General features: G+C 40.5%; 2 protein-coding genes across 2 annotated transcripts in view; both read left to right on the top strand.

The window, feature by feature from the left end:
* Positions 1 to 2,614: 2,614 nt before the first annotated feature.
* Positions 2,615 to 9,476, top strand: hmgn3 (high mobility group nucleosomal binding domain 3). The gene is made up of 6 exons (XM_061703692.1): positions 2,615 to 2,799; positions 4,476 to 4,526; positions 4,732 to 4,761; positions 7,364 to 7,414; positions 7,571 to 7,669; positions 8,826 to 9,476. The coding sequence occupies exons 1-6, from the start codon at positions 2,785 to 2,787 to the stop codon at positions 8,853 to 8,855; spliced, it is 276 nt and encodes a 91-aa protein (XP_061559676.1). The 5' UTR covers positions 2,615 to 2,784; the 3' UTR covers positions 8,856 to 9,476.
* An 86-nt stretch (positions 9,477 to 9,562) lies between these two features.
* phip (pleckstrin homology domain interacting protein) overlaps positions 9,563 to 16,656 on the top strand; it is a 34,434-nt gene continuing 27,340 nt past the window's right edge. The window contains exons 1-5 of the mRNA XM_061703691.1: positions 9,563 to 13,578; positions 13,710 to 13,768; positions 13,856 to 13,885; positions 14,033 to 14,092; positions 16,338 to 16,488. Coding sequence (XP_061559675.1) covers positions 13,539 to 13,578; positions 13,710 to 13,768; positions 13,856 to 13,885; positions 14,033 to 14,092; positions 16,338 to 16,488 — 340 coding nt within the window. The 5' untranslated portion in view covers positions 9,563 to 13,538. The remainder of the gene's footprint in view (positions 13,579 to 13,709; positions 13,769 to 13,855; positions 13,886 to 14,032; positions 14,093 to 16,337; positions 16,489 to 16,656) is intronic.

Genomic DNA, 16,656 nt, shown 5'->3' with positions numbered 1-16,656 from the left:
TAAGGGGGAAAAAAATCTAATCTACCTGTCCTTGTGTGAATAAGTAATTGATCCCAAAACATAACTGGTTGGGTCACCCTCAGCTGCACCAACTGATACTAAATGTTTTGTATAACTGGCAATGAGTCTTTCACATTTCTGTGGAGATATTTTGGCTGACTCTTTCTTGCAGAATTGTTTTAAGTCTGCAACACGAGAGGGTTTTCGAGCATGAATGGCTTTTTACAGGTCATGCCATATCATTTCAATCAAATTCAAATCTGGAATTTGATGGGGCATTTCAAAAACCATTTTTTTTTTTTTTTTAAGCCATTCAGAAGTTTACTTGCTGGTGTGTTTTGAAACGTCTTGCTGCAGAATCCAAATCCACTTCAGTTTGAGGTCACAAACTGATGGCCGAACATTCTACGTCGGGATTTTCTGATAAAGAGCAGAATTCATGGTTCCATCAATCACGGCAAGTCGTCCAGGTCCTTAAGTGGAAAATCCGTCACACTACCACCACCATGTTTGACTTGGTATGATGTTCTTTTTCTGAAATGCTGTGTTACATTTAGATCAGATGTAACGAGACAGACACCTTCTAAAAAGTTAAATATTTGTCTCATCAGTCCAGAGAATATTCTCCCAAAAGTCTCGGGAATCATTCATATATATATATATATATAATATATATATATATATATTTTTTTTTTTTCCACAAAAAGTAAGATGAGCCTTTGTTCTTTTTGGTCAGCAGTGGTTTTTGCCTTGGAACTCTGCCATGGATGCCATTGGTGCCCACTCTCTTTTTTTTATTTTTTATTGTTGAGTCTTGAACAGTGACCTTAACTGAGGCAAGAGAGGCCTGCAGTTTTTTTAGATGTTGTCCTGGTCTCCTTTGTTTCCACCTGGATGAGTTGTCGCTGTGCTCTTGGGGTAACTTCTGTAAGACGGACACTCCTTGGAAGGTTCAAAACTGTTCCATGTTTTCTCCATTTGTGGATAATGGCTCTCACTGCGGTTCGTTGGAGTCGTAAAGCTTGAGAAATACCTTTTTAACCCTTTCCACACTGATAGATCTGATCACTGATCACTTTATTTCTCATCTGTTCTTGAATTTCTTTGGATTGTGGAATTTTGTTCTACCTTTTTGAGATCTTTTGGCCGATTGATTTTCACCAATGAAACAATCAGTTGCTAACCTAGCACTGTTATTACTTACATTACATTGTTACAGTAAATTAGCCTTTATAAGACTTCCAGACCCCTCCAGTCATCGAGTGCTGCCTTATTAAGTGTTTCCAGAACCAGAACTAAATAATGTGAAGTAGCATTATTGCTCCTCAATTGTGGAACAAACTTCCTGAACACCTGAGATCTGCTAAAGCTGTCAGTACATTCAAATCTGTCTTAGAACTTTGTTCACTCTTTCTTTTTCAGAAATGGAAAAAAAATGCTTTCTTGTTTTCACCATCCGGCATTTGTTTTGTAATTTTAATTTGATTCAGGGGTGTCAAACTCTTGTGATTTCTGTCAGAGGGCCATTATGACTGTGAATAGCATATATAAGTATAATCACCTCATCCTATAATTGCATATACACAATTTCAATAATTCAAAAATATTTGCTTGCCACTATTTTCCATGAATTTTTATTTCAAATTAATTTTGTTGTTAAAAATATACAATACTACATAACAGTCAATAATAGCATATAATAACAATCTATATTGAATATTTACAACAAATTAAATTTAAAAAATCTGAAGTCATAGAAAATAGTGGCAAGCAAATATTTTTGAATGAAAGTATTGTCCAATTTGTGTTTTTAAAAAAAATAGAATTTGTTGAATCAAAACAAAAGTGGTTAAAGTGAAAAATAATTACAATTTCAGACTTTGATGTCCAAATCTTCTGCCAAATTAAAAAAAAATCAATTTAGCAAAAAACATGTAGGCATGCTTTATTTGCTTTAGTGGGCCACATAAAATCTTGTGGTGGGCTGGATCTGGCCCCCGGGTCTTAATTTTGACACCCGTGATCTGTGTGTTTTGTCAATTTAGTGTTTTGTTTTACCTTTTCATTCATCCATGTTGGGATTTTACCTTGCTTTTCATCTTTTTTTTTTCTTTGCCTCTGTACAGCACGATGGGTTTACTTTGTTGTTGACTGGTGATATACATATAATCTTGCCTTGCCTTACTGGGAAAAACTGTTTTTGTGTGTATGCTTTGTTGTCATTTGCTTTATTAGTATTGTGCCATAGAACTGGTAAAATTCCGCAGCCCACAATGCCCGCTGTTCTAGATGTGGTCGGCGCGTGGCATTGTCAATTTTCCTGCTCCTTTTTGTTGTTGTTGTTGTTGTTTTTCTCGAGACAATTCAACAATACACTCCGACATGCGCCAGATCCGCCGAGAGCGAGGCAGGCTTGGCTGTCACGCTCGCCTTGAGGACGGGACGAAGGGGCGGGGTCACAGCTAGGCCGCTCAGCCAATCGGAAGCGGCAAGTGTCGGCTGTCAATCAAAACATCGGTGACGCTATTATTTACATGGAGACAGCACTGACCAATGGAGAGTCAGCATGGGAGAGGATTTGGTGCGCGCTGGCCAATGGCTTGGCGAGGCACAGACTTTTTTGGGGGAAGTGCATAATAATCAACATATTAGCCAAGGTGCTTTTTAGATATCGATCCTCTAGTGCGAGCTAGTTGGATTTATCCCACCGTGTGGACATTTGCAAGGCTTGACCTTATAGCTTTGCGTCATTTTTTTCCCGTGCTTTTCCGTTGACTAGCAACAATGCCGAAGAGGAAGGTGAGTGTCGCCGCTGCAATTGACGGCTCGTCCGCGTCGTAATTTTAGCTGTTAAATAAAAACAGCAGCGCGCGCGTCCGGACAAGTGAAAGCTCAAGTTTGAAAACGTGTGTGTGTGTGTATTTGTTTGTTTGTTTGTTTTTTCCCGTCATTTCTTTCTCTTTTTTACCGTCTGCTTCCCTGTTTTCCTTTCACAATGTCACGAGGACGCGCCGAGTGGTTAAATGGCGAAAATGTGATAACGAAGACGTCCAGTCTGAAGGATGTCATTTTACGAAAAACATCATCTCATAACAGGAGATATGTATTAAGAACGTTCAGGGCTGTTTTGGCCATCTTTGTACATGTTCGAGTACCAGCTAGATGCTGCCATTGTGTGTGTGTGTGAGGGTAGGGGGGTCTTTGGGCCTATCCTAAACCAACATCGAGTGGCCCCTCCTCCTTCTCCTCCCCCGCCTGTTTGGATTGGATGTTGCGCATGCGCGTTGAACAGCCCGCCTTTGTAATTCGGTGATTCTGTAGGCAGCTCCTTTCTGGTCATGTAAACGGGATGATTCCATTATACGATGTTCATTACCAAGAACAAGATGCAGGCATAGAAAAAAAAAAAAAAATTTAATGTATTTTATTTAATTGACTTTAATGTAAATATGTTATTGATGAGATTTTTGGTACCATGTTATTTTACGTAGCAAAGGATCGGTAAAGGCTGAGGAAAATATTAACATTACCTAGGGCTCAGTGATATATAGCCTTAGGAAAAAAAAAAAAATCAAATTTTTTTCCCCCCCACAAAAATCAGATTTCTGATCTGAATTGGTTTTCTCTCCTCCTTTTATACAAAAAGCAAATGACAATGACTTTGTTAAAAAAAAAAAAAATTGTCCTCTTCTGGGCTTTGCTTAATTTCTGTTGATATAAAAACAAGCTTTTAAACTGTTTTAATTTCCCAGGAATTTGTTTTAATCTCAATTCACTTCGGTCATCAATACATCAATTTCCACAAAAAAGAAAATAAGAGCTTTCTCTAGGGGGAAAAAAAAGTCCCATTTGTCAAAACATATATGTAAACACGGTTCTTCTCAAGGTTAAAGTCTTTATTAATTTATTACCATAAAATGAGTCGCCAAACTGCATGCTCAAAAATTACGCATTTCCACCAGCTATCTCGCAGACTTTGAGTAGCACAGGTGAGGAGGCCTGTCATAACTAATTTTTAGGACAATATATTTTTCCCCAGAAACTATCACGATAAACGACAGTATCGTTGAGGTTTTTTATGCCACGAATAGTTATAATGGCATAATTATTCATTTACATCCTTTTTAAGAGCAATTAACTTTTAATTCCCAAGAATATTGAACATTTGCATTGAAATGTAGAACAACGAATAAAATATACTTTGAGGTTTGTTGTGTTGCAACGTCATCTAAAGCCGACATAGCTGCTCGTTGGTGTTAGCGGGCGCTGTGCGTTCATCTGGCTTAAATCCAAAATGTTCCCACACCACCGCTGTGGCATTAGGCTTTGAATGCCACTCAACTTTTCATAATTGTAAAACTACAGCTGTCAGAAAACTTAGCTTCGAGTACGCTGATTCGTCTTTAAAAAAAAAAAATAATAAATTAAAAACTCACTGTCATTACCAGATGTGCTCACTGTGCTCTCCTTGATAGTCTCCTGAGGGTCCCGAGGGCAAGGACAGCTCCAAGTTCACCAAACAAGAGGTAAAAGTCAGTGTGAATCGTGTGTGTGTGTGTGCGTGTGTGTGTGTGTGCGTGTGCGTGTGCTTGTGTTTGAGTTTGCCTCATCATGAGAAGCAGCCATGCAGCGAGCAGATCAGGTAAAGACTACGACTGCGGAGGTAGAACTGATGTCTTTCTCTCTCTCTCTTTCTGTCACTGTCTCTTGCTCTCTTAATGATCATCTTAGCCCATCAGGAGGTCCGCGAGGTTGTCAGTGGTAAGTTTGGTCCTCCTCCTCCTCTTCGCTGTCTTCACCACTATTCTTCAGCGTCAAAAGTCTTGCGCTTGTTTGTTTTGTTATTTATGTCTTTTATATGTTTGTCTTTTGTCCAGTGTGGTGCAGTAGCAAATAATTCACCAATGATGGGTTAGGCTAGAACCACTAAAATGTTAATTCAACAAATTTTTGACAATTGCATACCTCCAAATTTGTGGGAACTGTTTGGGTAGACCCCAGGTCCATAAAGCCGTGCTGGGATGTGTTATACACAACAAGATCTCTCCTGGAAAACTGCTTCACCACACAGCCTGTGTTTTTTCTGTTTTTTTTTTAAACTACATACAGTGGGTATGGAAAGTATTCAGACCCCCTTAAATATTTCACTTTGTTATATTGCAGCCATTTGCTAAAATCATTTAAGTTCATTTTTTTCCTCATTAATGTACATACAGCACCCCATATTGACAGGAAAAAAAACAGAATTGTTGAAATTTTAGCAGATTAAAAAATTAAAACTGTAATATCACACAGCCATAAGTATTCAGACCCTTTGCTGTGACACTCATATATTTAACTCTGGTGCTGTCCATTTCTTCTGATCATCCTTGAGATGGTTCTACACTTTCATTGGAGTCCGCCTGTTTGATTATACTGATTGGACTTGATGAGGAAAGCCACACACCTGTCTGTATAAGACCTTACAACTCACAGTGCATGTCAGAGCAAATAAGAATCATGAGGTCAAAGGAACTGCCCGAAGAGCTCAGAGACAGAATTGTGGCAAGGCACAGATCTGGCCAAGGTTAAAAAAAAAAATTCTGATCCACTTAAGGTTCCTAAGAGCACAGTGGCCTCCATAATCCTGAAACGGAAGACGTGTGTGACGATCAGAACCCTTCCTAGAGCTGGCCATCCAGCCAAACTGAGCAATCGGGGGAGAAGAGCCTTGGTGAGAGAAGTAAAGAAGAACCCAAAGATCACTGTGGCTGAGCTCCACAGATGCAGTCGGGAGACGGGAGAAAGGTCTCGAAAGTCAACTATCACTGCAGCCCTCCACCAGTCGGGGCTTTATGGCAGAGTGGCCCAATGGAAGCCTCTCCTCAGTGCAAGATGCATGAAAGCCCGCATGGAGTTTGCTAAAAAAAAAACACACCTGAAGGACTCCAAGATGGTGAGGAATAAGATTCTCTGGTCTGATGAGACCAAGCTATAACTTTTTGGCCTAAATTCTAAGAGTTATGTGTGGAGAAAACCAGGCACGGCTCATCACCTGTCCAATACAGTTCCAACAGTGAAGCCTGGTGGTGGCAGCATCATGTTTGTGTTTTTCAGCTGCAGGGACAGGATGTCTGGTTGCAATTGAAGGAAAGACGAATGTGGCCAAGTACAGGGATATCCTGGACGAAAAACCTTCTCCAGTGTTCAGAACCTCAGATTGGTTCGAAGGTTCACCTTCCAACAAGACAACGACCCCAAGCACACAGCTAAAATAACAAAGGAGAGGCTTCAGAACAACTCCGTGACAGTTTTGAATGGCCCAGCCAAAGCCCTGACTTAAACCCTATTGAGCATCTCTGGAGAGACCTGAAAATGGCTATCCACCAATATTCACAATCCAACCTGACAGAACTGGAGAGGATCCCCAAATCCAGGTGTGACAAACTTGTTGCATCATTCCCAAAAAGACTCATGGTTGTATTAGCTCAAATTGGTGCTTCTATTAAATACTGAGCAAATGGTCTGAATACTTTTGGCTGTGTGATATTTCAGTTTTTCTTTTTTAATAAATCTGCAAAAATGTCAACAATTCAGTTTTTTTTTCTGTCAATATGGGGTGCTGTGTGTAAATTGAGGAAAAAGTGAACTTAAATTATTTTAGAAAATGGCTGCAATATAAAAATGAGTGAAGAATGTAAGGGGTTCTGAATACTTTCCGTACCCAATGTAGAACTCTGCATGGTGTCTGTGCATGCGTTCAATGTTGTGTGCATGTTTCACCGTCGTTGCCGTTTAAATGTACTTTTCTTTACACAATTAAGTCAATTGGGAGCACACAGTATCATGTATTACGTCCCCAATTGTGAAACTGTATCAAATGTGTAAGATTTCAATAATCTTCATTGTGGTAGATAGGCGACAGTAAATTGCAAAAAAATTGAGTCTTCGTCATTGCCTCTGTGTGGAGCATGGGGGCGACGTTTGATGAGTCCTAACCCAAAAATAACAAAACTCTTAATAATTGAGTTTGAAAATTCCACCCCCAAAGCTATTTCCACTTAGCAATATGAAATTTGGTAGGTATGTCTATCATGAGTAGATGTATAAAAAAGGATCATGAAGCCAGGCCTGAAAAGACACGGGAAGTCTGACATTTTGGTTTAAAGTACCCATTTTAGGATCACTTTTTACATTTCGAGGGGTCCTTCAAAGGAAAATTTGTCCTAGAGAGTTTGTTGACACATCCAAAACACAACACTCTACATAACTCCATTGAGTTGTACATAAATGTACACATGGAAAAAAAGTATAGTTAAACAAATCATACCAAGAACTGTCCAACAAACCGACTCAGTCTAACTAGGTTCTGTTGGTCCTGCAGAAACCTACACCGCCGAAGCCCGAGGCCAAAGCCAAGAAGGTTGTCGTCAAGGTCAGTGAAGCACATACACAGTTCGTCCTAAATAAGTCTATTTATGGCGTATAATCTTATCGAGCATCTCCAGAGGCGACATCTCCCCCAGCATTTATCCATCTTAATGATCAGTGAATGGAACTAATATCGACTTTTTAATGACTTGTTCTGCAGAAGGTGGCAGATGAAAAGGGGGCGAAGCCACGGAAAGGCACCACCAAAGGGAAGAAGGAAGACAGCCCTGCCCAGAACGGAGATGCCAAGACTAACGAGGTTTGAGATGGGCAAAAAAAAACATACAAAATAAGAACATTTAATAAGGATGGTGTCCATTTGTGTTTCAACACACACACACACACACACACACGCAGATCTTTGTTTGTCGTCCATCTGTCAGTGTGTCTTCCATCAGAAGCTCAGCTCCCTCCACCATGTCAGTGCGAGGGCAGAGCGAGACAGTCAGAGTGAAGGGTATGCAAGAGTGTAACGCTAACCCACCTTTTGCGTGTGCCCTACTAACTCAGAGCTTCAACTTCCTGCACTTAGCACAGCATCGTGCGCCGTCGACCAAACCGTTCATTATAAGCTGTACTCCATTAAGATTAAAGCAAGTTATTTATTTGCTAATAGTTTAAAGTCAACCACTGAGAATTTTTCGTTCATGTATATAAAATCAGACCCTTTTGTTAAACCTGAAAGGATCTCTGTGAGTGTTTATTTAGTGAGCTCTAAACAATCTCTACAGAATTGTGCTGTTTTTTTTTACTTTTTAAAATGCAACGTAACGTGCAATGGAAACAGTAGAAAACTGAGGGAAAAAATATGAATGCAGTTTCCCTATGTCCCGAGCTCTGGGACACGACAAATGTTGTAGACTACCCTGACGTGGTTTACAAGGTACAGCAATGTACTGAGATCTCCACTACTTTGAATTTATCAGGTTGGTTGGATGTGGTAGAAATGTATGGTTTTAGCATATTTAACAATACAAATGTTGGCTTAAAATAAAATTTAGCATAGGCACAAATGCTTTCTTCTTATCACTTTTCCTCTTCTTCATGATAAGCAAAGCCAGGGCTTTCCAATGTAACTACTCTACACCCAAACCAGTCGGAAAAGGCACCAGGCTACTTCCTTTTCGGGGGCTTCGGTAGTTGAGGCTAAGTGTCACAAAAGAATAAAACAAAATTAATTCTACGATGCTCACTAAACTGAGCTCTTGTGAAGAACACAATGGCAGCAATTTGAGCTGACGTTTTGTGCGACTTTAGTGTCTTATTTTTCCTGAAGTAAGTTCGGTCAAATTCTAAGGTTGGACTGTAAAGTGTTTTTCTTATATCGTGTGTGTTTGCAGTGTGTTACAGTGCATCGCTAACATTAAAGTCTTTTTAAAAAAAGTCTTAATCCTTGCAATTTTTCTTCACTGTAGGCAACTGAGGCCGCTGAGGAGAAGGCGTAAGGACAACGGGCGCCACTTTTTTTGTTCCCATTTTCCTACCGACAAATTTTTTGTAACATGCAAATTTTTTTGTAGACTTGTGATAGATGCTAGAGATGAATGGCCAGCGTTCCCTAAAATCCCCATATAATGTCCACACTCCTCTTAACTTCCCAACAGTACCTTCACAATCAAAACTTGTTTTCTTATTTTTACTTTTTTTAAAAAAAAATTTAATGAGAAACAGCTGCATATGTTCTTCATCCTGATCTCCACAGTAGTCATTTTATTTTATTAGTAGTAGTCATATTTTTAAAGAAAGTGGCAGTCACTGTGGAGAACAACTGCAGCACTTTTACAGCTCTTCCTTTTCAGAATGGCCCATAGCTTCTTTTTGTATGTATGTGCTTTGGCTGGGCGTGATGATGGGTCTCCTGTGTTCGATTTCCCAACATTTTTCTGTCTCTTACACTCAAACCACCCCTCCCCTCCCCCGCCCAAACACACACACCCACACCCTAATTCCCTTGTCCTGCTGCAGAGTGACATAGCAATAAGCAGCGGTGCTCGTGTTCTAGAGGCGCCTCAATTGGCTTCAGTCTGTTGGGAGAGTATTTTCAAATAAAAAGAAAAAGTTGACAACTTCCTCTTTTTCTTCTGCAAGACTCCATTTATCAGTCACATTTACACCTAAAGTAACAGTGCCCCATACTGCACTGAATAAAATCAAATAGTAATAACGTAATCAAATAGAATGTAAAGAAATAAAAGGTGTTTCCTTAATTGCAAAATTTCTTTGCACTTCACTTTCACTGAACTTTATCTTAACTGTATTTGCCTTTTTCACCCCAAAATAATTTTGCGACTTTTTTTTCCACGTTACAAAAACAATCTCAAATAGATGAGTTTTTCCACAAATAACCGATAGGTTCAGACAAAATGTTTTTGTCTCATCTCCCAAGGAGAAGCGATCACCTCCCTTGACCTGTTGTGTATTTTTGTTGTTATATTAACAGCGGTTAACTTCATTTAACACTCGTAACACAGTTATTCCTTAGACCTTTGTCATTACATTTAATAACAATTTCAACAAATATGGAAACATTTTGATTGTAAACGTGTTGGGAGACTTCGCTGTCCCATCCTGTGCATTCCACAGTGACATTTGATGGCGTTTTTCGACCATGGGGCCCCTGCACAGCTGTGTGAGTTACCGTGTGTATGTGTGTAGTTGTACATCTTTTTGTGTGAGGCCACGTGGCACAGACGAATACGAAAAATAGATGTGTCAGGAAGTGAAAAGTCAGCAATCGGGGGGGAGCCAATGTGGCACCTCTGCCGCCATTCACAGACACGGACACAATACGTAGGCCGTTGGTTGGCTTTCTTTTTCAAATTAAAGGTGAAATTAAATTACTAAAGATCAGTGGAGGTGGGAAGTAACAAACTACAAATACTTAGTTACTGTAATGTAAATACATTCTTTAGGTAGCCGTACTTTACTTGAGTATTTGTTTTTCTATTTTACTTTTACTCCCTCCATTGAAAGCAGGTATTTGACTCCAAAATAGGTTTGTTAATTTTTTTCAACCTCTGCGGATGATGACACACAAGACGTTAAAAAAAATAATAACTAAAGAGCGGCAAAGTCAACTGCAGTTGAGATCTTGATTGGCTGATTGAGTGCGATCTGCCAGTCTTATAAGGCAGGAAAAAAAACAAAAAACAGTGACAGCAGCGACATGGAGCATTGAACTGGGATGTGACGGCAACCTATTCGGAGATGCAAGATAGTCCCCATCAATGGCCTAATTTGAGATCTTTGTTTTACATTGTCCCCTAAAAGAATAATTTCTGTTGAATTTAGTATGCTTTGTGAGTCAACAACCTTAACAAATCTATGGGAACACGTTTTGATAGCATAAAAGGTGAGCCAAAGCTAGCCAGCTAGTTTAAAAACAACAACATGCAACATGATTTTTTTATTATTATTATTAGTGCTATGTAAGTTAATAAAAGAGGAAAACTAGTTTGTGCACAAACTAGTTTCCCCCCCGTTGTACCACGTTATCAAAACGGGCAATGTATATAATTGATATTAAAAATGCATTTTTACTCGTAATTATTTCAAAGTCCATGTTTTTTTTTTTTCAAACATTTCCTTAAGTACAGGAATTGAATCAGTAGCCCTACTTTTACCGGAGTATTTTTCTAACACAAGTACCTGTACCTATACTTGAGTACAGAGTCTTGAGTTTATCCACCTCTGCTAAGCTTGTTATGCATAATAATTATGGTCTGATGTGAGGTGCGCCTGTAAATAATGTTCATTTTCTTAACTGCCATTAGATAAATCATCATGATTTTATGAAAATATGTGAAAGTTTAGCACAACATAAATACTTTATCATAGTAAGAGAAATTAAATGACGTCATTGTACGCCTTTTTAGGGGTGGGCAAACTTTAGATCCAGGGCCACGTTTGAATTTTAAAACAGACAGATGGGCCAGGTAATATGAAAAAAAACCCATGTAAAACAGTTAATTATAATAAAACCATTCTTGTTATTTGTTATTGATTTGATTCACTGTAGCTGTCCCTCAGCTCAATGAAAAGGCGAGACATTTTCACGAGTGCTTCAATTTATTTGTAAATTGGTATTACCAGACACTGTGCACTCGTCAAACACCTTGAAAACTAATTTGGATGGGTGCTTCACTTCATTTGGTTTAAAACCCATGCATGTGACTCTTGAATGTGCATGTGTTTTGGTGGGTGTGCACACTTTATACACTCTTGATCCTGTCAGATGTCCCTTGTAACTTATCTTCATTATATGCAATATATAATATCACGATTATAGGAATGCAACTCACTCTGCAACAACTTGGCTTCAGTACGGGAATCTCACAGGGTCAAGACCTGCAACACAGAACACTTGAGGGACTAAAAGTCATGAGGGAATTCCGAAGGATGTCACTTTGCTTACCGAGAACAGCTGATGGATGACTGACTACCTTTGAGCAAGACTGCCTGTGGATCTTACTGTGATTATGTATACCGTAGGTAAACCAAATAAATAAAAATAAAAAAGTAATCAAGTGTCAGTTAAATGTCCACCAGGATTTGCTTATTGGCAATCGATTATTTTAGTTTAAACTAGAGCTGCACAATATATCGTTTGAGCATCGTCATTGCAATGTACACGAGTGGCTGTGTCCAACCTGACAGTGTATAACTCTCCAAATAAGAGGCTTAACATCCTTGGTTCAAATTGCTTGTTGCTCCCAGTTGTAGTACACTGTTTAAACTGACGTAAAACAACTAAACAACAAGCGTCAGCTAACTTAATGCTAACATGCACTCATAGATATAATGCAAATTATGTTGAAAAATATAAAATAAGATTGATGAAAAACAAATGTGTGAGGAATGTGCTAATGGCTATACAGTACATCCTACAGTAACATGAAACAAATATTTTAACTTAATATTTTAACTTATTTACCTGCTCAATACTATAGTACATTTAAATACAGGTAGACCTCAGTATACCTACGTGCGCAACTGAGCAAAGTTCATTTTCAACAAAAGCTATTATAAACTGTCCAAACAGACCAGATAGGGAACAGCGGCATGTTTGCTGATTTTCACACGCCCCCCCCCCCCCCCCCCCCCCCCCCAATATCGCACTGCATCCCTGTGTTGGCCAACAGCTGTTAATATGTGTATTTGAGTCACTTCATATGAATTTAAACTGTTTTAGTAAATCCAGGAGGAAGTGTAACGTCGCCATATCTGTGATAATTGCCATAATGTTGCCTCAATGTTTCCATCGTATTCCCCACATTCACGAGGTTTTCCTTTATCATTAGGCTGCGTTGTTGCCCCCTCTGCCGCTAACGACAACCCTTCCCCCATTTTAGTGTCAGGCGGCGTTGAGGAGAGACCGACTTCTTCCGCGTCGAGCAGGCTCCCGAGGAGGGCGAGTGTATAAGCGACATCTTGCTCGAGTAACACGAAAACGAAATACTTAAGCAAACATAACGTCGGCTCCAAGTTGGCTTTTAACAGCTAGCCCGGCTCGCACGCGGATTCGGCAGCCATGTTTTACGTCTACAAATCTCAAGAGTGTCCATCCGCCCGGCTCGACTAATGGTCAGTCATTACTTAACAACTCGTCAAGTGTCGTAGATGTTAAGTATAGACCAATTCGAAGTAAAAAATTATAATAATAATATATATTTTTTTAAACCAGCAACAACTCTCTTACTTGAGTAGGCTGCCATTACAACCTCCTCTCTACAGTGGCCTATGCGTGAAACACACCGCTGATATCCCTCCGCCGAGGGCTCGCGTTTTCTCCTTAGGAGGGGGAGGGGGATGTGTATCAAACACGAACAGAAGATTAAAATTCCACCACTAAAATCAACATTTTCCCTCGTATGAGCGTATGTCTGTGCATATTGTACGTCCTTGGCATTTGCGGTGGTGTTTGGCGTTGAAACTCGCCCGGCTGGCACTAGTCTGGGCCTGCGCGCGGAGGAGCACCTCGAGCGGAGGCGAGCCGGGACTGTTTTCGAGCGCCTGAATGGAGGCAGCCTCTTCCTGGTGGATAAACAGTGACAGCTACAGGGCAGCCACCGACACCCAGCGGCCCGGCTCCGGCTCCGGCGCTGCCCCCGCCGAAGCACGCCGAAAACATGGCTTCACACAGGCCGCACATCGCGCAGTTGACTTCTGGTGAGTAGCGGAGCTCGGGGAGCGGGCCGAGGTTGTCGTTTATGTCCCCCCTTCTCCCTCCCCGCGCTCGGCAGCCCTCTTGTAACGCAGCTCCCCCGTTCCTCTTCTGTGTCCCCTCCGACCCACACCAGAGCTCTACTTCCTAATCGCCCGCTTTCTCGAAACCGGACCTTGCCAGGAAGCAGCCGAGGTTGGTGTTTGAGAATCGGGGGGCTCATTTCGAGAACATCAAGGCGGCCATGAGGCGTCATGTTGTCTTTTTTTAATCCATTTTCAGACGCTGATAAGGGAGGTGGAGGATAAGGAGGTAAGTGGAGTGGAGAGATGCGCGGGCGCTGCAGTCGCCCCTTTTTGTCCCCCCTTTTTGCTTCACTTCCAGTAGACGTTTCTTTAAAACGTCACTTTTTATAATGATGACACTTAGAAATGTGTTGTGTGTTTATTCGTCTTTTAGCTGCTGCCCAGGAGGTTGGACTGGACCGGGCAGGAACACCCCGGGACGTATGAGGATTTGGTAAGGCAGCTGCTCTCTTTTGCAGGGAGAAAGTTTCACACGTTAACTTTACGAATTGAATTTCCCGCATTTTCCACCAATGCATACAGGAAAAACAGTTTTTTGGGGGTATATAATAACAATAAGGGCTTAGATGTGGATTTTTAAGGAGGGGCGGGTGTGTGCGTGTATGTGTGTGCGTGTGTGTGTGGGGGGGAGGGGGTCAGGTCCTGGTATCCTCATCCAGGTGGTGTCCCACGCAGGTCCTGAAAGGAGAAAGTGGAGTTTTAACGCGCGTGGAATTGTTGCTACGTCACGAGTGTTGTGGGTGCATGCAAGAAGGCAGGCTGAAGTGGACTTGGGCACTGTCTCTCTCGCTCACTTACTTCCAGCCTGCTCCATACACACACCACTCCTCCTCGGCTCAAAACTGGATTATTTGACTAATTTTTCTATTCAATTCATATTTGGATTGAATCTGGATTAGCAGATGCCACTCTGGAAAAAAAAAAAGAAGGAAGGTCTTGATGGACGCATTTTTTTTCTGCTTTGGAGGATTTTGTTGTTTTTGGACATGGAGATGAGAGGTAACGGAAACTCATTTTTTTTTTTTTTTTTTTAATAAATGTAATGTATTATACTCATTATGATCCCTCAAGAGGGGAATTCGACTCACACTCTGCTGTTGCACAACACACAGAGAACCTGATCTCACACACATGCAGGCATGCATGCAAGGAGAGATGTCAGAGTGAAACCATTACCTTTCACTCTGATATCACCTAATGGTGGGGTTGGTGCCTTGCTCAAGGGCACCTCGACAGTAGTCCAGAAGCAGACGAGCGTCTCTCCGACAACTGTTTGCCTTTTTTATTTTTTCATTTGTCCACGCACCCGGAATCCCAAATTCCGAATCCCAAATCCATACAGATGAGCTACTGCTGCTCATTTGCATGTGTACAAATAATGCAATTAATTAATGTGGTGATTATGCTAATGAAAAACACAAATGCAAGCTTTATGGCGTTTTAGGGTGTGGAGAAAATGCAGCAACCCCTCATGTGTTTGACTACATTTACAAACTAGCCATACATGTGCAATGGACATAGTATATTAATGTTAAATAAGATTTAATCAGTTATTATAAACAATTACGGTAAATGAATTTTTTGTGATGTGATTTTTCTCACATGAATTTTCGCGACTCACTTACATATATTGTCCTTTAGCTATACATGGGTTGTTAGAGGATGTGAAGGCAATGTTTATGGAATTATGGAGTAGAGTATATTTTTGCTTGTGCACACGTGCTCTTTCTCTGCATGCCCCACCCACTGCCTGTCAATCAAAGGCTGCGGCCTCTCTATTATTCTCTTCAGAAATACAGCAAATGATTTTAATTTTTAAGAACAAATCTTGCTTTGTGATTATGTCACGCCCGTATTGTTTAATTGTTTATTATTATTATTTTGTTGTTGCTTTGCTACCTCACAAGTGGATTGTGCATTTATGATGGAGGGATGGCGATAAAGAATTAAGAGTTATTATACCATTATTAATTAGGGCTCATTAGTTAAGATGTATTAATTAAATGAATACACAAAATTTGCATTTATACACGAGAAGAGTTGTGCACGTTTTATTTTGGGAAATATTTTTAGTGAATGACGAGCCATCTTGGCATGTTGTGTTATAACCATTACGTTTGATTTAAGGTGTGCTGTGCTACATGGAAATGGACAGTTCTGAAAATGGTTTCTTTTGCAATTATATGCAGGGAGCAATTATGTGCAGACAAAAAAAAAAGTAAATATCATTGAGTGCAGGCGTGTGTGTATTGTGATATGCTGATTACGGCTGCAGTAACAGCAAAAATGTTGGATGCAATTATGGGCGGTCATTAATTGTGTTTGTTTGTGTGCGTGTGCGTGCGTGTGTGTGTGTGTGTGTGTACGTGTGTGTTACACAGGCTGTTAATGCACTGATAAGAGAACCCCATGATAGGAAATGTCTTATCATATTTTAAAAGACAATGTACCGAATCAGAATTAAACACAGATAGTGCCAATCATAATGCACTCAACTCCAATTAATAAAAAAAAATATTTTACGACTGGCAGCCGATTGCAAATGAAATAGCTTCTGAAAATAAGTACTACGGCACCACATTCCTTGACACTTTCTTGATGCTCCCTACAAGAGCAGTTTTCTGCAGTGCTTTCATTCATTTGACCATCTCACTGTGTGTGTATGTATTATCGTGTAGGTGAAGCTGTACCGCCACATCAGTCCTGAGCACCTGCTGCACGTGTGCTCCAGGGTGTGTCCTCTCCTGGAGCGGGACGTCCCAGCCAGCGTGCCGGGACTCACCAGCCTCCTTGGGGCGGGCCGACAGAATCTCCTCCGCACGAGCAAGAGTGAGCGGCTTCACGCATCTTATACTAATCACACATGGACAGTCACATTGATTCGATATCCTTGATATCCAGCTTAAGGTCTATGTACTAGTACACTATTTAACTTCGTTTTCTACTACTAGTGCCTGGTGTACTAGTAAGTAAAGCCTTAAGCAGGATATCAAAGTT

The sequence above is a fragment of the Phycodurus eques genome, chromosome 18 (assembly GCF_024500275.1).
Source record: "Phycodurus eques isolate BA_2022a chromosome 18, UOR_Pequ_1.1, whole genome shotgun sequence".
Classification (NCBI taxonomy): domain Eukaryota; kingdom Metazoa; phylum Chordata; class Actinopteri; order Syngnathiformes; family Syngnathidae; genus Phycodurus; species Phycodurus eques.
Note: the sequence above shows the minus strand (reverse complement) of the source record. Positions and strands in the feature narration are given on the sequence as shown.